Consider the following 24688-nt stretch of genomic DNA (forward strand, 5'->3'; position numbering starts at 1 on the left):
GAGATGCCCTCCATCCATCCCATGCTTGCGCTCCCCATTCCAACTTTCTGGCTTGTTTGTGCAAGCTCCGTAAGATGTAACTCAATCCAATCAGACTTCCTGTGCAACACCACTCTAGCTCATCAAGTAACTTTCAAGAACATTTACATTGATGAAGGTCTTCTTGCATGTAGCTAGTGGGTGCAGTAGATAGAATGCTTGGCCTGGAGTCTTGAAGACCTGAATTCAAATCTACCCACAAATACTCACTTAGCTCTGTGACTCTGGGCCTGTGTGACACAACCTTCGTTTCTTCAACTGTAAAATGAATATAATAATAGCATCTACCTTCCAAAATTGTAAGGATCAAATAAAATTATATATGTAAACCGTGTGGCATAATGCTTGGCACCTAGTAGACATTGTATACATTTAGCTATTCCTGTTTTTATTATTATAAGTTTATTGCTATAATAAATGCTAGCTATGATTATTTTTTAAATTATTGTTACACATAGTCTAAAGCCTATGGCTGACTAATTTGTCAGAGGTCAAGGCCTTTTTCTTATCTAATGAACAACCAGGATGTGCTCTCACCTGATTTGCTCTAAGTGGGGTAGGGTAATTGTCCAGGTCAACCCCCTTCCCCCACCCTAGATTAGGAATGTGTCATTTCCTGTTAGTTCTTTTTGATCCTTACCATCTTTACAACTTACTTATAGCAAATTTCTTCAAATAGTTAATAAGATCTTGAAGATATTACCCTCCTGCATCAATACCATAAGCAATAATAGTGGCATTTATTTAATGCTTTAAGGTTTGTGAAGCATTTGACAAATCTTATCTCAGTTTATCCTCCCCAAAATCTTGCGTGGTATTATCTCCATTTTACAGTGGAAGAAACTGAGATTGAATGAGGGGAAGTGACTTGGCCAGGGTCATATAGTTATTAAGTATCTGACATCAGATTTGTGCTCTGGTCTTCCTGATTCCAGATCACTGACCACTGCACCACCTACTTGCCACAAGTATTTATGGAATAGCTCTTGTGTTCCCAGCACTTTTTTGAAGTTCTTTGGGAGGACATAAAATAAATGAAATACATTGTCCTTGTCCTAAAAGAGTTTGTAGTCACATTGTAGACCCACGTGATATGTCTTTGGGCCAGTCCAAAATACTTACCTCATTCACTGTTGTTGCTTAATGTTCCACTATTTTCATTATTTTGTATTGGTTCCCTAGAAAAATAAAAATAGCCCTGAAACATAAATCTTACCAGTCGTTTATGCCAAATGTAATTTCCTTTTTTTCTGTACTATTTCCTGAGAGCTTATCTTGATATTAGCTAGGAGATTAAGAGGTTATCATAAGGAAAGGAGAGGCACCATCAAGCCAGGGAAGGGCATATAAAAGAGATATTTGGGTCCCAAGAATATACTTTATTTATTATAAGGATCAACTTACTATTCATAACACAAGACTTAAACACATAAAATGGTTAAAAAGCAACATGATCTTGGATAGTGCACAGCCATTTATTTGTGTGATACAAAACACAGAATCAATGGAGAAAATTTGAATTTGGTGCTATATTATTTCCTTACTCTTTTCAGCCATCCCTAAAAAAGAGGAAAATAAAAGGTAATCTCACTGCATTTACAGCCAAGTTATAGCCTTGATTACTTAATGTATGAATGGTAAAGGAAATTGAACTCAAAATACAAATGATTACCATCTTGTACCTATAAATCATCGAATTTTACCAGCCAAATAGTTGCTAGTAATAAATGCTGATGTTCTTTGGGGGATGACTTGCCTCAATAACCTTGGAAAGAAAATGGAGTGATTTACTCTGCAGGCCTAGGGGATATGTTGATTGTCAGATTTCATTTTCTAGATAGAGCATGGTATGAAATTGTACCATCCACCCATTGGAAAGTTCATAAATGAATTGTTGCCTACTGAAAATGAATTCCAATTGATTGAAATATCAACTGATAAGCCAGAAAACACCTCAAGTGAATCCTATCAAATTAGGACATGCCAGTTGAATGAGAAGCAACTTTATATGTGCCTCGCAGTTATTTGAAAATGATTGAACCAGATAGAGAATATGGAATGAGCAGTGAAATCGGTATCCTTGTGCAGGGCACATTTCTCCTCCTCACCCACCACTCCTTACCCATTTGTAGGCTAAAGGCCTAGAACAAGATAAGGAAAAACCAGGGCTGATAGAGCTGAGAGGGTTGGGCAGGAGAAGTAAGAGTTGTGGCAGAGTAGAAGGCCCCTATTCCCTGGATGAAGTTAAACAAAACTCATGACTAAGCGGCTGGGATCAGAAGAATTAAGGCTCCTGCCCTTCCCCCTCAGATAGCTCTTTGTTTAGAGGAGATAGTGGTAACACTTGGCAAACTTATTTTGTAAATTTATGTTGGGTTGTTTCACACTCTTTATGACCCCATTTGGGTTTTTTTTTTGGCAGAGATACTGGAGTGGTTTACCGTTTCCTTTTTTAGCTCATTTTACAGATGAGGAAATTGAGGCAAACAGGGTTCAGTGACTTGTCCAGGGTCACATACCTAGTAGATGTATGAAGCCAAATTTGAACTCAGGTCTTCCTGACTCCAGACCTGGTTCTCTACCCTCTACGTCAGCTAGCTGCCCTGAAAAGTGATATTAGGAGCTTTAAGATCAAGTCAACAAGCTATTTTAAGATCCTGTCAAACACTATGCTAAGCAGCAAGGACAGACACAACGAAGAACAGAAAGAGTCTCTGCCTTCAAACTCACAATCTAATGGGAAGAGGGGGGGAGGAATTGGGGATTGAATTGGAGGTAATTACAGAGAGAAATCACTAGTATTGAGGGGTATCAGAAACAATTTCTTGTAGAAGGTAAGATTTTAGCTGAGGCTTGAAGGAAGCCAAGAAGTAAAGACATGAGGAAAGAGCAAATTCCAGGCACAAGAGATTGTAATTATAAATACATGGAGTCAGGAGGTGGAGGTAAGTATCACAGGATCAGAGTATGTTGAGGAGGGAGTAAGGTATAAGAAGCATGGAAAGGAAAGAAGGGACCAGGTGGTGAAGAACTGACCTTAAAAGTCAAAAAGAGGATCTTCTATTTATTCCTGAAGGATAGAGAACCACTGGCTTTCTGTTGAGTAGCAGAGTGACATGGTCAGACCTATAATTTAGGAAGATCATTTTGGTAGCTAAGAGGAGGACATATAGAGAAGAAAGGTAGAGAGGCAGAGAGATCAATCAGAAGACTATTGAAATAGTCCAGGAATGAGGTGATGGCAGGTACCTAGGTGGCACAGTGGATAGAGTGCTGGGTCTGGATGCAAGAAGACTCATCTTCCTGAATTCAAATTCAGGCACAGACACTTACTAGCTGTGTGACCTTGGAACCCTGTTAGCCTCATTTTCCTCATCTGCAAAGTGAGCTGGAAATAACAAACCACTCCAGTACCTTGGCAAGAAAACTGCAAAAGGGGAAACAAAAAAGTTGAATATGACTGAAAAGACTGCACCACAAATGAAGCGACAGGATGCACCAGGGTGGTGGTAATGTCAGAGGAGAGAGTGTGTAGGTAGAATTGACAAGACATGGCAATGAATCAGATATTTGTGAGCCTGGATGTTTGGGATGATGGCAGTACCCTCAACAATAATAGGGAAGTTAGGGATAAGAAAGGATTTGGAGGGGAGGAGATAATTAAGTTCGTTTTGGAGATGTTGAGTTTAAAATGTCTACAGGACATCCAATTCACGATGTCCAACAAGAGACTGGAGATGTGAGATCAGAAGTCTGGAGAAATGTTAGGGATAGATAGAGATCTAAGGATCATCAGCAAAGAGGTGCTAATTGAATCTATGGAAACTAATTCAATACCAAATAAAATAGTGTAAAGGGAGAAGAGAAGAGGCCTCAGGACAGAGCCATGGGGGAAACCCATGATTAATGGAGTGTCCTGAATGAACAAGATCCACCAAAAGAGACTAAGGAGGGTCAGACAGGTAAGAAAATCAGGAAAGAGCAATGTCCTGAAAATCTAGAGAGGAGTGAATTATCTAGGAAAAGAGGGCGATTTCTTAGTGCCAAAGGCTGCAGAGAAATCAGGAAGGATGGGGATTAGGAAAAGGCCATTCCAGTTGGCAATTAAGACACATTTATTTATAATTTTGTGAGCTTATTTTATTTGTGTGATATGTAGCAAGAGCTTTCTAATTTTGTTGCCTCTGCAGGGGTCTTACAGATGTAAGAGATGTTTCTCTCAATGCAACAAATGCTGTCCATGCCCATTCCAGCATCCAAAGCTTGATAGAAGGTGCAGAGAAATTGGCAGTGGAAGCTCTCAGGAAAACAGGAATTACACACTTGGTAAGGAAGAACCATTGCACTTGAAGTAGTTTTTGCTATTTAGGACCTTCTCTTCAGGAACATTCCACAAAATATGTAACTGAGACCCTCAAGTTTGTGCTTGGCAACATTATATCTCTTATAGATTGTATGGAATTATAGTGTCATGAAACATTTTTAACTAGCTTTAGTAATATGTTTATTAAAAACAATAAAAATGATTAGGGAAATAATGGTGTAGCTAGCATTCATATAGCACTTTAAAGCAAACCATTTCATTGTGCAGCATTAGTATCCCCATTTTACAAATGTGCAAACTGAGGCTGAGAGCAGTTAAGTGACTTACACAGAGTCACAAAGATGATAAGTTCAAGACTATTCACTATACCACCTAGCTGCCTACAAAGAGAAAAAAAAAACCCTTTTATACTAGCTACTGTTTTCTTTCCTATAATATGACTATTATTCCAGATATGGAATATGCCTTTATGCATGGCCCAATTTTGTTACTGATGACTGCTTTCTCTTCATGAATTTTTAAAACACCTCCTCCCCTTATATTCTTACTTCTGGGGCCAACTAGACTGGCAGTGTGGCATACAGCTAGGTTCTGATTAGTGTGAGTAGGATAGAGAACCAGCCCTGGAGTCAAGAAAACCTGAGTTTAAATCTGGCCTCAGACACTTACTGCTGAGTAGCCCTGGACCAGTCACTTAATTGCCTCCGTTTCCTCATCTGTAAAATGAGTTGGAGGGAGGAATATTCAGTGGGATTGAAGTTTTGGGGTGGTGGGTAGGGGAAAAATGGGGAGAAAATTTGTAACTCAAAATCTTGTGGAAATTAATGATGTAAGCTTAAAAATAATAAAAAGAAAAGAAAAGAAAATGAGCTGGAGAAGGAAATGGCAAATCACTCCAGTATCTTGGCCAAGAAAACTCCAAAGAGTGGGACAGGACTGAACAACAATAATGTATCCCCCTAAATGATCATATCTATCTTAATAGATCATATCTATTCAAATTTGATTTAGAATTATATTTCTATAAAATATAGTCATCAGATCCACCCAATGGAAATATGCATTGAATTCCACAAATTCAAATAATGTGACCTCTTCAGGGGATTCATTATTTGCACTAATCAAGACCTAGATTTGTGTCAGAGTAAAAAAGCCTGTACTTAGGAGGTGAAGAGGTATACAGCGAATAGAGCAGCTGCCCTGGAGTCAGAAGAAGTTGAATTCAAATCCAGCCTCAGACACTTAACACAAAAACTACCCATGTGACCTTGGGCAAGTCACTTAACCTCAATTACCCTACCTTCTCCCCTTCCCCCGCAAAAAAGCCTGTACTTATTCTGACAAAATATGTGAACTTGGGCATGCCATTCATCTTACCTCTTTTGAGCCTCAGTTTCCTTGACTGTAAGATGGGGATAATAATTTGTTTCTCATGGGACTTCTACAGAGAAAGTACTTTTCAAACAGTTTTAATAATATAATTACTCATTTTAATAATATGATTACTTTCTCCAACAAGGAACCATGTTTGACTTAATTCTCATTTTCAGTCAGTGGAACCCCTTGTTTCTAATGGGAAAGAAGCTCTCCAGAGAGGTGCCAAATTTCTAAGGGAGGCCAACAATCTGGATGGAAAAACTAAAGGTCAGTCACTTAAAATGGACCCTGTTCAGATCATTGTAAAAATGAGCAATCCTATGCATGGGCTATGAAAATTGTCCTGTGGCTATTTCTCCTTTGTTCTGATGAGAGGAGCCATACCTTTTTGATGATTAAAAAGGCCCTTTTTTTCCATTTCCAAAATTTAATTGAAAAATATTAACATTTTTCATCACATTTTTTCCAGTTCAAAATCAAGCAAACTCTGCTTATTAAGTCACAGTACATGTATCCATTAAACTATGCACTCACAATTTCTCTTCTGTCACTATAATCCATCTTGATAATTACAGCAAACATTGAGTTCTTCCCATCCTGAGCTCCAAAAGCCTTTATTACCTGTCATCCTCTTAGACATTTAATCATATTTGTGTTTAGCAGTTGATGGTATACTGTCCTCCATTGTTCTTTCATCGTTTCATGGGTATAAGTATTGGCTCCCCAATGCTACTGTAATTGAAAGTAGGGACTTGGTTTCCTTGCTCTTTTGACTATAATGAATCGGTCCCATTTGTTGTTTTCCTTTCTACTCTATAAAAGTAAACTGAGGCAATTAATATTTATTATATTTAATTCTTTGTCCAAAGAATAATTTCTACACACACATTAGATAAATTTGATCACATTCAATGACTATGGTTGTTCTTCAATCATCAAAAATCCCTTGTTTGTGATGGAAAAAAAATAGCCCTCCAGAAAGGTTACAAATGTGTGTTCCAGTATTTCTTTTGAATTTCCCATAGAGTCTGACACAGTGCTAACCTATACCCATAGTAGGCACTCAGTACACTATTTGCATGGCTTAATGTTCATTTCTCATTGTTTTTAATATCTGAAGTTTTACTCAGGGCAGCAGTTCCCCTAGATAGCAGACTCATATCATGAATTTCAGGAAGCTAATATGCTTCATTTGTCATTCCTTTGAGAAATCTAACAAGTGAAAATTACTTTATGTTTGAAGATAATTTAAAAACAAGTCATATATCAGTAGAAGCTTACCGATTCTCATGACCCAGAATGTACTTATCACCTTAACTGTCTTATTTAAATGTCAAACCCATCAAAACATTTTCCCCCAGAAACTGGCAATGAGTCACAATCAAATCTGTCTCTTAAACTAGTCTCTTTTCCATAATAGAACCTCATGGCTTCTGTCTTCTCCCATGAGTGGATGAGCAGTACAAAGAAAATAACAATTATTTTCTTTCAAAGTGACAAAACATGTAGAATTGTTTGTGTCATCACATGAAAAAATAAAGCAAGCATTGACTAGAAGCCCCAGGAGAAAATGGAGGGGAGTTATACTCTCAGTTTATACTAAAATGAAGAGTATTTCATAGCCTGTGAAATACGAATGTCATGGCTATGTTTAATTCAGAGCTATCATCTGAAGATAATGCATTTCAGCAGTGATTTAGTGTTACAGCAGCCCCTTAAAATCCAAATGTGATAGTCTGTTATAAATGGGGAGGAAAAAGTAGAAAGAATTTAAGAAACTTTGCAAGGGAGTAAAAAGGATTTCTGATAGAGGGGAAGCAAGGTTAATTTTTACCTGTTTTCGTTAGCCTGAGGGATGAAAAAAAAAATCCTAAAATGCAGCAAAAGCAGGGGTGGACAGCAGATTATCTGAGTCAGAAGGAAGAATCCCAAATGAAGCTTTTTAGAAATGATAGAAGAAATTGAAAGAAGATTTGGTTGAGGATCACATATTTTTACCTTGTAATACCTTCCCCCAGGCCCCAAGGCATGTTTCTACAGGGACAGGAACCAGAAGTGAGCTCAGCTGACACATTTCAGATATTGTACTAGACTGAACCTGAATTCACAGCTATCTACCATCATCCCTTCTTCCCATATCCACAGTGTGGACCCAAGTCAGGAAGGTTTACATACTAGCTATGCAACTGGACAAGACACTTAACCTGTCTTTTCCTTAGTTTTTCCATCTGTAAAATGAGGTCATTGGATTTCTAAAGTTCCTTCTAGCTCTAAATCTATGAGTCTATGAGAAGCCAAGTCACAAATTCTTAAAACAAATGACTGATATAAGACACATACATAAATGTATGCATACGCATCCAATGTGTCTACATTTCTGTACATATAGACACACAGGTGTATGCACACACTCCACAGTGACAGGGAAAGGTGAACCAAAGTGCTAGCCACCACACCTTCTTGCCTTTCCCACCTTGCACTCTCTTCACCATCACTACTGGTAGGGTACACCTGCCATACTTGAACATTCTCTTCACCCAGGCTAGGCTTTATCATTATTTCAAAATTGTGCTTACTTCTTGTTTCTCCAAATACTCCCCCAAATATTTATACTCATTTGCTCCATCCTCAGCTGCTCTTGAAGTTATGACAACAGTAGAGGGAACTCCCTTACCTCTTCTTCCCAAATCCATAGCATCTCACTCTCTTGACAGGGAGGACATTAGTAAATATGGAAGAGATTTGAGTGAGTTGCATCTCCCTCATATGACCTAGCTTGCATACCATTGAGCCCTGATTAAATTTCAGAGGAGACTTTAAGAGGCAATGCTAGTGAAGGGTTCTGCCATCAAAGTCAGAGAGACTTAGACTAAGAAGATCCACTAGTTAATTTTCATAATGCAGGACATGTAGGCTTTGTGGGGAAAAGTCTTAAGCCTTATTATAATGGTCTTGGAACAATTAAGTAAAGCTTTTGCTTACATTTATTTTTGAATGAAAGTTCAGGAAAAAGTTTAAATAAAAGCCATGTCTTTTTGTTGCCCTGATAGGTGTAATGTCCAAAATGAGTGAATTGAAAAAAAAGGTAAACAGATTTCAGGAGCGTGCTCATAAACTTACTAAGCAACTTAATGATTCACTGCTGATGCTTGGAGTGATGATGCCTGATGGTAAGTGAGAGGGATTTGTCCTGATTTAATGAAAACCTTCTCATTGCAAAGCCATTACTTGACAAGCATAATGAAGTCCTGTCTGAAGCCTGATTAAGAACCCTTGTTGTAAATGAGCCTGGAAACTGATTTAGTATCTTTCTGTAAAAGGATTCTGAATTGGGAGTGATGATATTCATTTTCTGTGATGCTAAAATCTGTTCTCTTAAATACAAAAGACCCAAGTTATAGATTTTATGTAACCATTGAAATTGCTTCGTTTTCAAGTTTCTTTACTTATTTCAAAACTTCAAGGGTTCCTGATTGCATCCATATCTATGCTCTCTCTATTAATAACCCATTCATGCTTTCGGAAATAATCAATGAGCTGCTGTGACCCAGAAAAAAATTGTTACCTGGAGGCTAAACTTATCTGATGACATGGCTCATGAACTTAGCCAACCTGGTCCTCACATGGAAGACACGAAGTCCATAATTAAAAGATCCATCCACAAATCTTTTTCAGTGTAATGGGATGTACTAGATATGATCTGCTGGCATAGCCTTTGAGAGCTCAGGGTCATTTCAGTATTGCAATGAAGTATCAGAGTAGGAATTGGAGTGGAGGGTACGGTTTTTCTCTAACAAAATTTTCCATTGACATCTCCTTTGATGTTAGATTGCAAGCTCCTTGAAGGCAGCCACTCTGTCTTGTTTTGTTTCTTTTTTTTGTTTGTTTCTCTAAATCCTCAAATAATCCTTGTATAAGTGATCAGTAATATATAATTGCTGAAACCAGAAGTGCTGAACCCAGAGGACACAAAGAACAGATTCTACTCTCAAGGAGCTTGTTTCTAATATGCACAAGGGAGATGTTTAATAAAGATGTGTTTAATTGATTTTTTTAATGTGATAAGTCTTATATATATCCTTACACTTTATGCTACAAAAGACAAGTCTCTGAAGGAATGAGAAACTTGTTAAACTATCAGAAAGATAAAGAAAAAACACTATGAAAATCTGTATTTCTTCTTTTTTTTAATCATTAGAGGCTTACATGAGAATGTTAAGTCTGTCATAAATGTGTGAATTTCAAGAATTGCTGCTTCATGATCTCCTTTACTGAGGCAATAAAACATTCTAAAATAGACTTTTCATGCTCTTAAGTCACATTTAGCCTTGGTTGGCTGGAAATATAACATTAATTAAAAATTTTAAAAGCATTAAAAATGTAAGGCAAATAGATTACACTAAGATTCAGAACGCATTCATATCTTTCTTATTTAGCAATCTCCCTTTCCCCACTGAGATGCTAACTTTTCTTCCCAATTTAATCTAACTGGATGCCTCCTACCTTAAGCAGAGAATGCCCTACTGTTTGAAACTTGATAAAACTCAAATCTTTAAATTGACAGAGCTTTGTCATACCAGTGGGATTTTTGAAAAGGACAAAATGGTCATAAAGTGATAAAGGACTATTTGTAAAATGGCATTTTAACTGGCTAGTTCATTGTCAAGATCGTCTAGACTATCTCTGAATTTGATTTCTCTGTGATGATTAATAATTCCTTATTCTGTTCTGTTATCAATATTCTTAATGGTGTATGGGAACACACTGTCTTTTCAGCACAACATAATTCAATCTACAAACTGAAACTCTAAAAATCCCTTTCAAAATGAAGTGCAGAAAATATGGTGATGTCATACATCCAAGTGATGGAATTAATGTTGGACTTGAAATCAGAATTCTGATTTGAATCTGGATTTAAATCTTAGTCTTGTTTCTTGTTAGTTGTATGATTATGATTAAACCACTCAACCTATTCAAACTTCAGTTTATTCTCCTGCAAAATGAAGTGGTTGATTTAGATTAAAGTAATAGATTTAGATTTATATAGTGGAAAGGACACTGAAGTTAGAGTACGGAGAAAGGTGGGTTTAATTATTGTCCCTGTACTTAATAGCCTTGTGACCATGGGCAAGTCACCTTATCAATCAGCCTTGGTTTCATCATCTGTAAAATGGGTACAGTAATAACCATAGTGACAGCTAGATGGAGCAGTGGGAAGTGGTCAGCTTGGAGTCAGGAAAACTCATCTTCGTGAATTTAAATCTGGCTTCAGACACTTACTAGCTGTGTGACCCTGGGCAAGTCACATAACCCTGTTTGCCTCCATTTCCTTATCTATAAAATGAGCTGGAGAAGGAAATGACAAACCACTCCAATATCTTTGCCAAGAAGAGTCCAAACAGGGTCCCAAAGAGTCAGACATGACTGAAATGACTGAACAAATATCCTTAGTTCCATTCCACATAGGGACTGTTGTGGGGCTCCAAGGAGATGCTTACAAATTAGAATGTACTATATAGATGTCACTTATTTATTATTACTTTGGTGATGACTGATAGACATTTCTGATCCTTTCTAGATCTTTACACCTTATGATCTATGGAAATGTGAACTTAGTCATCTTTGGAATGGGGTATGAGGAAGTTCAGACCCATGAATTCTTCAGTATGGAAAACTCCACGGTGGAAGCTCTCTCCACTAATGCAGATGAGCAACTCACCTGCAAATTAGATTCTTAGAGAATTAATTGGGGGTACTGATAAGTGACCAACTCATGGTTACAGAGCTAGTATGAATAAGATTTAGGACGAACCTAGTTCTTTCAGACTTCAAAACTGTTCTCTACCCACCGTAACTTGCTGCCTTTGTTATAATTATGAGTAGGACCTGTGATTTCATTGATGTTGTGACCTTCCTTCTACAACTCATAATAGTCTTTGAGAGTTGGAGGGGACAATGAGAAATCAAGTGTGAGGAGTAGGACTTGAACTCGGGTCTTTCTTATTCCAAGGCTGAAATGAGAAGAAAAGGAGTACTGAAAAGTAAAGCTCATTAAAACGTGTTGTTCAGTTGTTATCCATATCCAAATCTTCATGATCCTCTGTGGGGTTTTCTTGGCAAATTTATCCTGAAACGTCTGCCATTTCCTTCTCCAGTGGATTAAGGCAAACAGAGGTTAAATGATTTGCTCAAGGTCTTACAGCTAGTAAGTGTCACAGGCTAGATTTGAAATGAGGTCTTCCTGATTGCGGTTATTAAAAATAGCTGGCCCTATTTTCAAAGTTAAAGGTACTTAGTAATTTACCTCTAATAAAGAAAGTTTATATTCTGTGATATGTTTTACTAAAAGTATTGCATTTGTTACTGAAGAGATCAGTATAGTTGCTGTAAAACTCTAAACTTTCTACAAAAGGAAACCTTAAGAGATTTACAGCCTTGTCTCCCATAACTTGTGAGGAATATTACCATATTGTGATCATGTATGAAATTAAGTTTTCTCCTCTTGCAGAGGGGTCAATCAGTTTGTGTGATCATGATGGGGTGCATATATGTTTGCATTTCAGGTACCCAGGAAAAAGGACTAAGGACCAAAGAGATGGCGAGAGCTGCCAATGAGAGCGCCACAAGCACTTTGAGTGACATTGTGGATTTCAATCAGAAGCTACTCAACACTTCATCTGCATTGGCCAGGGTTAATGAAACCCTGAGAAAAACCAATCAGCTTCTCAGTGACTCATCACAGACTAGTAAGTCTGGCTTTCCTTTAGGAAAATCTTTGCTCAAATGCAGAATTTTGCTGTTGCCAGACATAAAAATCATGATTCAGTCTGTGATAAAAAGAGTTTGCATAATGAAAAGAAGAATGCCTTGACTGCAGACTTTTAAAAATAAACTTTCTTTAGTTCTTTGTGTTCTGTGTGAATTTTTCACATGTCTATTAAAGGTTGTTGAGTTGCCCAGAATTTTGTCCCATGCATTCCAGTAATGAGCAATTAATTTCTCTCCATTCCTTTCTTTTACTTCATAGCTGTGTTGGTTGAAAGGAAAGTAAAAGAAGTGAAAACACAAGCCAGTCTTTTATTTGATCGTTTGAAGCCTTTGAAAATGCTTGAGGAGAACTTGAACAGGAACCTGTCTGAAATTAAAGAGTTGATCAGTCAGGCCCGAAAGCAGGCAGCATCTGTAAGTACAAAAATACAGAAACAGCTTTCAGTGATAAAGAATTCCTTGTACCCTTTTCATTTGAAGAATATTTAAAGCTAAGACTTTCAGCTTTCATGCCTTTGAATTCCTGCTTTTGTGCTCTAGGTTATAGAAGTGTCATAACACACAAAAGTCTTATAATGCAGACTCGTTCCTGTGGTTTTTTTAAGTTCATTCAATAGCCTATTGGTATGGGTCTGAGAATCAGTATGATTTATCAGCTTAATTATTTTACATATGCTACTTTGTAACTTTACTCCTGTCTCTTATTTATAATATTCTAAGTAGGCAGCTAGGTGGCACAGTGAATGGAGTAAGGAAGACTGATCTTCCTAAGTTCAAATCCAGCCTCAGACACTTACTCAGCTGTGTGACCCTGAGCAAGTCACTTAACCCTTTTTGCCTCCGTTTTATCATCTGTAAAATGGGCTGGAAAAGGAAATGGCAAACATTCCAGTATCTTTGCCAAGAAAACCCCAAGTGAGGTCCCAAAGAGTCAGATATGCCTGAAAAAAAAAAAAACTTAACAACCACCAATGAAGTTGGTTATTAAAAAAAGGTATAGGAATTCAAAGGAGGGAGAGATTATTTTCAGCTAGAGTAATCTATGAAGACTTTTTTTTCTTCCATTCATGTGACCACTGTCTTAATTCCATCTCTCATCACCTCTAAATTGAATTATTGGAATAGACTTCTCATTATTCTCATTGTACCAACCTTTCACCTCTCCAATCTGTCTTACATAATGTTGTCAAATTGATATCCCCTAAGCACAAATCTAGCTATATCATTCCCTACCTACTCAAGAAGTTTCAGTGGCCGCTTAATTACTTTGTGATTAAAAAAATAATTCTCAACTTGGCATTTAAAACCCTTTACAAATTAGCTAATAAGGTAATTGTATAGATTCCCTGATCATAAATGCCTAAAACACTCATTAAAAATGTTTCCTATATAAAATAGTGTTTTAACATCCAGGTATGCAATTCCCATTTTTAAGCTTTCTTATATTTTTAAAAAATCTGATCTGTTCACACACTTTGTGAAAGTCATAGCATTATCTAATTGTCAGGAGAGGAAACCCATTTGCCCATGACTTCTAGTGAAAATCAATTACTAAATCACATTTCTCCTTTTCACTTTTGGCTATTTGAGAGCATTTGGTGTTAAATAACTGAAAAATGTTTGCCCTTTAATTTTTTTTCAGATTAAAGTGGCTGTATCTGCAGATCGAGACTGTATCCGTGCCTACCAGCCTCAGATATCCTCTACCAACTATAACACCTTAATGTTAAATGTTAAAACCAGTGAACCTGATAACCTCCTGTTCTACCTGGGTAGCAGCGTCAGTGTAAGCAATCACGGTTATGGAATACAAATTAAGAATTGACTTGTAACTTTATTTTCCTGTAGAGTCAACTCATTTTTTTGTGGGTGACAGAGATAGGGGTTTGGTGAGATTAGCAGAGTAGTATCACTAGGCTTCCACGAAACCATCTTTTTACCAGAGTAATGGCATTACCCAAAAAGTATCTATAGTCCTATGAAGATAAACATACCACTTTTGAATGTGCAATTAATTTCCACTTTAAACTTTTGCCTTACTAAGGGAACTCCTGCAATTTTTTGAAGGGACTAAGCTTTTCTTGTATTGTTGAAAAAGTATATGTCATCTTTTCTTAGTGTCCAATTCAATCACAGTAAAATGTAGCTTCAGGAATTAACTTATAAAATGTGTCTATGGTCCATCCATGTCCATGATATGCTTTACTATTGTTTTTTGTCCCTACAATACAGAGTCAGATTCAACTGGTGCTTCCAAGATAAAAGTAGGGAAAGGAATCTTTGAAAAACACTTTTCAGGCTACAAGTGACCTTGAGGAAACAAAAATTTATTGGGGGGTTTGTGTGTGTTTGCAGGAGAGAATTGGGATAATGGATTTCCAAGGTAAAGAGTTACTATAGCTGCTGGTAAAGTGTGTGTGTGAATACTAATAAAAGAGAATTAATGTATATTGTTTTTAAAATATGAAATAATTAAAGAACACTTGCTTTGAAATGAAATTGGTTGAACAAAACCTACCATTATGCAAAACTCATTCATTTTCAATGCCTTCTCTACCCCATTTCCTCCCTCTTAGTCTGACTTCCTAGCTGTTGAGATGCGGCATGGCAAGGTGGCCTTCCTTTGGGATGTAGGCTCTGGGTCTGCAAGACTGGAATTTTCAGACTTCCCGATAGATAACAATAAATGGCACCGGATATATGCAACCAGGTAATGGAGATGTTTTAAAGTAATTATGCTAAAATGAGCTTCAAAGCTCTTCAACTTTGTTAGTAGGAAAGTGTATATGTTGATGAATTTTTTTTTTCTCAACTATATGGAATGGCAAGGTTTTTTTTTTTTTAATATATATCTATGTGTCAAAGAATACATTATTTCAGTTATCATTAGAATTTTGGATTGTCTGAGGTATCTAGATTGCTATGCCAGTATAGAGGAAGCAAAATGTAATCTACCTTGTTTACTGCAATCAACTTTCTGTCCTCAAAACTCTTTTATAGATCAAACATTTACTTATCTTTCAAAATCCAACTCATGTTCTCCTTCGTCTTTGGAGTCATTTCTGATGCCTCTAGCCCATAATAATAATAATATTTACATATGATTATTTACTTATTTATTATATTATTATTTTTATATAATAAAACATAATATGTATAAAGTGCCTACTATGTACCAGTCACTATGTTAAGCACGTTACAATTATTATCCCATTTAATTCTCAGTATAACCCTTGGTGGGAGGTGCTATTATTTATCCCCATTTTACAGATGAGGAAACCAAGACAAGTGACTTGTTCAGGGTCACACGGCTAGTGTCTGAGGCTGGATCTGAACTCAGCTCTTCCTGATGATATTTTTCCTCTCATCACTTCTATATGTTGCCTATGATGCATATTTTGGCACTTAATCACATAACGGTTATGTATTTTTGTTTATCTGTTTCTTTTTTGTGTGTCTTGTTGACTTCTCTTCCTATAACCCAACTAGATTGTAAGATCTTTGAAGGGAGGAACTGGGTTTTCCACAGCACCGAGAATAGTGCTATGGCCTGAGTGGATATTTAATATATGTTAAGTTGAACTCAGTTGAACTTCAGGAAGTGTTTATTATGCAATTGTTTGTGATTCTTAGATTTGGAAACACTGGCTCATTGAGTATAAAGGAAATGAGCTCTACCCAGAAGCCATTAACCAAAACTGCTAAATCCCCTGGGACAGCTAATGTGCTGGATGTAAACGAGTCAACATTAATGTTTGTTGGAGGACTTGGAGGACAAATAAAGGTAAAAATTATTAAGTTCTGTATAACACGATGACTTTCCCTGCAAATGAATTACTTCCTAAACAATTAAGACTCTTGTCAGGGCGGCCAGGTGGCTCAGTGAGTAAGAGCACCGGCTCCAGTGTTGGGATGACCTGGGATCGAATCCCGGGCTCAGACACTTAGCACCCACCCAGAAACACTTGGCTGTGTAACCTGGAGCAAGTTACTTAACCCCAATTGCTTAGGGGTGGCCAGGTAGCACAGTGAGTAAGAGTACCGGCCCCGGAGTCGGGATGACCTGGGATCGAATCCAGGCTCAGACACTTAGCACCCACACAGAAACACCTGGCTGTGTAACCTGGAGCAAGTTACTTAACCCCAATTGCTTAGGGGCGGCCAGGTGGCTCAGCAAGTAAGAGCACCGGCGGGCTCCAGTGTTGGGATGGCCTGGGATCGAATCTGGGCTCAGACACTTAGCACCCACCCAGAAACACCTGGCCGTGTAACCTGGAGCAAGTTACTTAACCTCAATTGCATGGGGCGGCCAGGTGGCTCAGCGAGTAAGAGCACTGGCCCCAGTGTCGGGATGACTTGGGGATCCAATGCAGGCTCTGACATTTAGCACCCACCCAGAAACACCTGGCCGTGTAACCTTGAGCAAGTTACTTAACCCTGATTGCTTAAAAAAAAAAAAAGACTCATCTTTTGTGCTCGGTTTAGATAGGGTATAAGGGTAAGAAATAAATGGTCTTCTTGTGAAGTAGGAACCCATGGCCTATTTTGTTGTCGGGAGTCACTTTTGAAGGGGGCAGAAAATTTGAGGTTTTGGAATTTCATACTTGCACAAGGATCTCTTTTGTCCCATCTGCTGGTTTTGTGCTTTGATCAGAGCTATCCAGGAGCATCTTTGAATTCATCAGGGAGCATTTACTAAGTACTTTTTATGTGCCAGGCTCTGTGCCAATAGTATTTCACTTGATCTTCAAAACAATCCTGGGAGGTCAGTGCTTATGTTATCTCCATTTTACAAATGAGGAAATGGAGGCAGGCAAAGGTTAAGAGACTTTCCCAGGGTTCCATGGCTAGTAAGTGTCTGAGGCTGCCTTTGAACTCAGGGCTTCCTGACTCCAGCCCTGGTCACTATACCACTTAGCTGAGAAATGTAAACATTTCTCCCCAAATAAAACCTGAAGAATGATGCAGCTCATACTCTGACGTGACCATCCCTACCCCCACTCAAACTGGCATAAAAGGTGGCTCCTTCCTCTCCCTTCCAGGACAGAGAGCCCTGAGGAGTTTGGGAGATGTTTTCTATTGCTTCTATTATTGTTTATTGTATTTCCTTTCTACAACTCACGAGCCTCTGCTGAGTTGCTATAATTATCAGTTGGTATCAACCAATCATCTAGAAGTAATTAGATGTTAAGAAAGGGTATTGAACAGTTTGTACAAAACATCCCCCAGAAAATATCTGTGATAAATGCATTGCGAGAGAAAGTGGGCTCAAGCTAGAACACGTGTAGCACAGGCTCCCAGGTTCTGGAAGTGCTCTTGCTGGAGTCCTCAAGGTTCTCCTTTTAGGTGTGATGTAACTTTGTGCAGCCTTGAAGCCGCATCCCCTCTCCTTGGCTTATAGTGCAGACACTATCAGTGCTGCTAGGATGCAGGTGGAAAGACAGATAAGAGAGTAAGCACATCTTCCTCTGGCCAAGGGAGTGAGACCAAGACTGAGGACAAGACCCGGGCCTCTGTGCTGCCCCTCTCCACTCGCCTTCTCAGGGCCACAAGAGAGCCTTTCTCAGAAGATTAGCTGGAATGTTCTCTCCTTTATGCTTTCAAAAATTCAACTCTTTGGGTTCTAAAGTAGCTCCTTTGAATTACATGGAATATTTCCAAGCCCCTCACTCAATCAGAATAGACTTTCTTTAGCACCTAGTGAGATGCTTAGATGCTGTTCACACCAGGGAACAATTAAACTGTTTTCTCACCTCATAAATGTATCTAGGATTTTGGATCTCACCAGTTACTTTAAGTAGGCAGGGATAATCGTCAAATTCAAGTAGAAACAGGGGCTGCAATTCTGACGACATAGTAACTTGATCTTAAAATATTATCTGTGTTTTATTGTATTTTTAGATTTACTTTGTTGAATATTTCCCAATTCTATTTTAATCTGGTTCTGGCCACATTGGGGAGTGCTATGGGCTCATGCTGACTCCCTTTTGACCTCTGCATAGATTTTTAAGAGAATAGAGCAGCTGAAGAGTCTATAACTAGGGTATTTTTCCTCTTCTGGCCATTTGCTTGTTTTTGTTTTGTTTTTATAATTTTTCTGAATTTGGAGGTACTGAGTTTGAGACCCTTTAGAGATATTATTTTATTACCTGGAAACATTTATGGTATTTTTTTTGCTTTTTGGAGGGCATTTGGGGTTAAGTGACTTGCCCAAGGTCACACTGCTAGTTTTTGTGTTAAGTGTCTGAGGCTAGATTTGAACTCAGGCCCTCCTGACTCCAGGGCTGGTTCTCTATTCACTGAGCCACCTAGCCACCCCAACATTTATGGTATTTAATATTGTTTTGCTTCACCAAAATATTGTGTCTTTTTTTTTCTATTTTAGAAGTCACCTGCTGTGAAAGTTACTCATTTTAAAGGATGCATGGGAGAGGCATCTTTGAATGGAAAATCTATTGGCCTATGGAACTATATTGAAAGAGAGGGAAAATGCAATGGCTGTTTTGGAAGGTAATGTTTTATAACATGTAGAATGTTACTATTTTAGTATTCAATAACAATGTGACTGATTGATTGATTGATTGATGTTAAGGCTGTACCTGCAATTTCAGTGGTATGGACTGCTTCCAATATGGAAACCCTCTCCATGGTTGTAGATAAGCAACTTGTCTCAAACTGATCATCTTGCAGAAATGTCTGGGAAATCGAGTTTAAGTGACTTGTCCATTGTCCCATGGCTAGGGCAGTATATTATTCTACCTCTCTGAATATTTATGTGTACATATATCAATTTTTTAAAAGAATGACAAATGTTTGATGCCGGCTACTCCATTGCCAGATAAATTTTATAGTAATTTTGGGGTTTTTTTGGAAGCATATTTCATTTTTTTAAATCTTCTTAAGAAATATAGTACTTTGTAGCAGTATGGAATACTGTAGGATTGCTTAATTTATACACAAATCATAAAAAAATTGAAATTTCTACACATATAAATGGATCTTGAAACTTCGTCTATAAGAATCTCCCTGTCTCTGAATATAAAATACCTAGTTGTTTTTAAGTAGTTTCAGTTGTGTCTGACTCTTCATGACCCCATTTGGGATTTTCTTGGCAAAAATGGAGTGGTTTGCCATTTCCTTTTCCAGCTCACTTTATAGATGAGGAAACTGAGGCAAAAGGGCTAAGTGACTTTCCCAAGGTCACACAGCTAATGAATATCTGAGGCCAGATTTGAACTTGGGAAGATGATTCTTCCTAACTCCAGACCTGCTGCTGTATTCATTGTGCCACCTGAGAAAATTAGTCTTCTGACTCCTGTGCCAGCTAGCTGCCCTATGAAATACCTAAGCCACTTAGCATAAAGAAGTCTATATGGCTTTTTAAAACCTATCTTTGGGTAGATTTTAAAGTATTAGATTACATTAGACTAGATAGATAATAAAGATTTTAGCTAATTAAAGTATCTAATTTTTAATTCAACCATATTTATGTATAAGATGTTCCTAATATCTAACCAAACTCAATTTTATTATACTCAAAAATCAGTTTCTTGCTTTTGATCTGCTGGAAATAGACAACAATGGTCCAGCGTCCTTTAGACACCCTATGTAATTGCAACATTTACTTAGTTAACCTTCCCTTGTGCTTCTCTTTTCAATCCAAAGCAATCTTATTCTCTTTAACCAAAAAGGACATATTGTCTAGAACTTGCCACCATGGCGGAGCTCCTTCAACCATTAACGAAATATGAGCCTATGATATAGTTTCACCCATTTAATGGGTTCAATTTCTATAAAACCTAATGGAACTCAGCCCGAATATGTGCTTTGGTTCAGATACATAATAATTAACTAGAAAAAAGACAAGTCATTGAGCAACCAATACTGCATCTTGAAACTCCTTCTTTTTGTCATTTTTATGGATGCCATTTACTTTTTAAGTCACCATTATGGTTGCATTTGTATTATGTGATTTATAGTTTAGAGTTTATTTAATTCAGGTTTTTACATGGTCACTATTTCCTATTATATTACTGTTTAAAAGTTGAAATGCCAAATGGGTTTGTATTTATGTACTTGTAGATAATGTAAATTTTTCTTGTCATGAGATTGTGTATTTCTAGTTTAACTCCTCAAAGTATCAGTATTATTTCTTAATTAAATTCAACCAGCATTAACTAAGAACCTATCCACACAGAGGTCTAAATCAAGCCCTGAAGGAGATACAGACTTAAACCCTCTTGATCTCTTAATCATTCATGTTCTAGCTTCATTTCCCTCACTTAGTCTTGACCCTGTTATTAGCCATTTCAACAAGGCGTTATTCTCCACCCTTAACCCTCTACTCTCTTTGTCCTTCATTACCCCTGTCTTTCCAAACCTACTTGATGCATTGCTAGAGCATAGTGGAAAGAACCAGATTCAGAGACAGAGGACCTTATTTCAAATGCCAGCTCTGTTATTTAGTAGTTGGATGATCTTGGGCAAATAACTTACCTTCTGTGGGCCTTGGTTTTTTCATTTGTAAAAATAAGAAGATCTGGCTAGATCAGCTCTAAGGTCCCCTCCAAGTATAAATAGTATAATTCTATGAAGCTTGCTTTGCCCTCACCCTCTCCATTCTTCCCTTCTACTGGAGTTACTGAGTACCCTGCTTGGAACACAGAAACCCCTCCCAAGTTCACTCTCTCACCTGCCATCTCTCTGTTGGTTCCTTCCCCATGCCTATACACCAGCCTATTACTCCCATTCCCCACAACCCTGAAACAAAAACTAAACAAACCTTGTCCTTGATGATGCCAATCCTTCAGTTGTTTTGTTTTATTGAGAGATTAGGCAGAGTAAACCAGACCCAGGTGCTCTTTTCACAAGAATACTTTTGTCCCAGCTCTTGCTCTTATGGGGATGGTTGCAAAGGAGGGCTAATTCCACAGAGACGTTTAAAGGTGTCTGAAAGAAAGCAAAGGACTGGTGTGTGCGGCATTTAGGGTGAATGCATCCCATCCTGGGTGCTGTGACTATAACAGTGTGTCTGGAGAGGCTATGGCTGAGGAAGTGGGTCTGCTGAGTGAATGTTTGGGGTAGACATTTTGTTCTGAGAGAGATAGGCAGGTGTGAGGTTCAGCACCAGGGTGTGACATGAGACCAGAGTGAAAAGTGAGTGAGTATGGAGGCCAAGAACACTGCTATACAGTGTGTATGTGTATGTAGCTGCATTCGTGTGCACATGTAGGCACATGCATGTATATCTGTATGTGTATACACACATATGTGTGTGCGTGTATACATATAATGGGTCATAGGATTTGTGGCTTGGTTGCTAATCCTTCCCATTATGAAAAGCCAAAAGAGCAGATTATAAGAAGAAGGGATCTGAACCCTAAGCAACTGAGATTCTTGCCCCTTTTGGAAGAGAGTGCGGGATCTGAAACACCCCGGGCATCTTAACATCGTCATTCTGCGCCCTTAGCTGCAGCCTAGAAAGAGTCTTCTCCATGCACGCTCGCTACTTCCTCCCCCACCCCCATTCAGTCACTTCTGGGTAACTTTTCCTCACCATGCTGTTGAATCCCCATTCTCCAGGGTCCTTCAGCAACCTCTTAATTGTGAAATCCAGTGCTCTTTCCTCATCTTCATCCTTCTTGAGCTGTCTGCTGCATGGCGCTGTTGACCACTTATTCCTTCGGCATGCTTTCTCCCTCTGTAACATCCCTCTTTCTCATTTTTCCTCCTGCCTCTCTAGCTCTTCCTCCTCAGTCTTGTTTGCTGATTTATCATGCTGCCCCTAGGCTCTGTCAAGCTCTCTCCTCCTGACTCCAGGGCCAGTGCTGTAGCCATACTGGCCAAAAACAAAGAATGTTTCTAATCAGCAGTCTATGGACCAGGTCAGAGACTGGCCCTCAACAGCCAGGTGCCATGCCAAGCACTCTACAAATATTATCCATTGTATCCTCATGACCACCCTGAGAGGTAGGGGCTGTTATTGTCTACATTTTACAGTGGAGGAAACAGAGACAAACAAATTAAATAACTTGCAGAGGTTCACACAGCTAGTAAGTGTCTGAGGTCAAATTTGAACTCAGGACTTCCTGACACTGAGCTGATCACTCTAGTCACTTTGTTGAAGACCTTTAAATGCCAAAATGAGAAGTGTCTATTTTATACAGTAGGTAAGGTAGAGTCAGTGGATATTTCTGAGCAAGAGAGGGTCATCATCGGGCCTGCTAATTAGAAACATTCTTTGTTTTTGGCAGCTTTATAAAGGATGGATAGGAGAGGGGAAAGGAGAAGAGGAAAGCAAGGAGACCAATTAGGAGGTTATTGTAAGAGGAGAAGGAGCCTGAGGACAGTGAAAATTATTACAGTATGTCTAGAGGCCAAGGAGATAGGCTAAAATTCCGTCTCAATCTCTAAGACTTTTGGCAAATCACAACCTCCCCCAATCTCAGTTTTCTCATCTGTAAAAATAAAGGGATTAGACTACACAGAATGTGAAGTCCTCTCCAGTCTACATCTATGATGCTATAATAACAGAATAATGTAATGTGGATGGAGAGAGAGAGATGTAGGGGTACACTGGAGCCAACTCAAAAGGTTCCAGAGTTGATTGTTAAATTTTTGGTATTAGTATTGACATGTTGGAAATCAGCAAACACTACAAATGAGGGTCTGATTCATTGTCTTGTTGATTATCTAGACCTAAGAAATTATTGAAGAGGGGCAGTTAGGTGGTACAGTGAATAGAGCATCAGCCCTGGAGTCAGGAGGACCTCAGTTCAAATCTAGAATCTAGTCCAGGATTTCTCCCAAGCCAGCTCTGCATGAAGGCTATATTATGTCTGAAGATTGGCTCACCATCTCTTCCTGACTTGCAGGAGTTTGGGATGGGATAACTGAGCAGTGACCCAGACATAGATGCATGCAAGGGAACAAGGACATTAAAACATACAGATGTGCGTAAATGAACAAGGACATTAAACATTTTCTCATGGGGACCAAAGAGATAATTGTTTTACATTCATTATATAAACCCTGCCCTTTGACCCATAAATTGGAACTGCTATGACAGATCCTGCTTTGGCTCATGTCCATCATTCCACACTTCTCAGTTTGGCCTGTGCCCATTTTGATGCAGGCATCACCTGGCACATAACCATTGTTATATAAATGCCTTTTCCCTTCCCTTTCCTTTATTCCCCTTCATACATTCTCTGTTCACATTCATAGTTTATGTTAAAATTTACAAAGTACATTTCTTATAATAAGATTTGAGATTCAGTAGTGTGAATATTATCCATATTTTATAGATGAGGAAACTGAGGCTCAAATAAATTAGTAATTTTTCTCTAGGTTCTCTAATGTTAGAGCCAAGATTCGAACCCAAATCTGATTATGTTCTATTACACTTGTGCTGCCCTCCCCGTTCCATTTCAGTTATCATCTCCTCCATGGAGTCTTCCCAGCTGCATCCAAATGAAAGCGACCAACTTCTTCCCCTTATTTCTCTAGGACACTTTGTCTGTGTTTCTTCTTTGCACTCAATTCATTCTACCTTTTATCATACTATTTAAGCATGTATCAGCTCTTCTTTTTTAAATGATAAGCCCCTTGATGGCAGAAATGGTGCCATTTTTCTACCTTTGTCTCCCTGACACTTAGCATTTTAGGGGTTTCAGAAGTGCTTGTAGAATTGAATTTTGTTGAATTGTCATAATCTTTGCTGTCAATGAACTTTCAGTTGAGTAGAGGGATGCCACAGGGGGTTTAACAGTAATATGCAGTTGTCTTTATCAGTTGTGTCCAACTCTGTGACTCCATTTGGGATTTTCTTGGCAAAGCTACTAGAACGGTTTGCCATTTTCTTCTACAATATGCACTACTATATAATAAGAGCACTAGAGAGCATAGAAATAAGTTCTTGTGGCAGTCCAAAGGGGGACATTGTACTGATAGGGGCATTTGTGGAAGACTTCGTGAAGGAGGTGGCACTGGACTTTAAAAGATGGATGGTAATTTTAAGAGGGGCAGGGAGAAAGGCATGGATGCTTGCTAGGGAGGTCAGATTCTGTAAGATCCAGAATACTAGGTTTGAATTCTAGCTGATTGACAGTAGGGAGAAAATTTTTGAGCAATGACATGACTAGACAGTTAATATGATTTCTAAAATATTGGCATAATCTA

The 24688-nt window shown here is 38.3% G+C and overlaps 1 protein-coding gene across 1 annotated transcript in view; it reads left to right on the forward strand.

The window, feature by feature from the left end:
* LAMA1 (laminin subunit alpha 1) overlaps nucleotides 1-24688 on the forward strand; it is a 200534-nt gene that overhangs the window by 135585 nt on the left and 40261 nt on the right. Inside the window, exons 40-48 of the mRNA XM_069099665.1 lie at nucleotides 4230-4365; nucleotides 5914-6007; nucleotides 8791-8910; nucleotides 12304-12486; nucleotides 12768-12922; nucleotides 14151-14294; nucleotides 15085-15218; nucleotides 16142-16292; nucleotides 18894-19018. Of these exons, the coding sequence (XP_068955766.1) occupies nucleotides 4230-4365; nucleotides 5914-6007; nucleotides 8791-8910; nucleotides 12304-12486; nucleotides 12768-12922; nucleotides 14151-14294; nucleotides 15085-15218; nucleotides 16142-16292; nucleotides 18894-19018 (1242 nt within the window). The remainder of the gene's footprint in view (nucleotides 1-4229; nucleotides 4366-5913; nucleotides 6008-8790; nucleotides 8911-12303; nucleotides 12487-12767; nucleotides 12923-14150; nucleotides 14295-15084; nucleotides 15219-16141; nucleotides 16293-18893; nucleotides 19019-24688) is intronic.

Source organism: Petaurus breviceps, unplaced genomic scaffold (genome assembly GCF_028583685.1).
Source record: "Petaurus breviceps papuanus isolate PSGF00001 unplaced genomic scaffold, PetGlider_PUasm1.0 38, whole genome shotgun sequence".
Classification (NCBI taxonomy): Eukaryota; Metazoa; Chordata; class Mammalia; order Diprotodontia; family Petauridae; genus Petaurus; species Petaurus breviceps.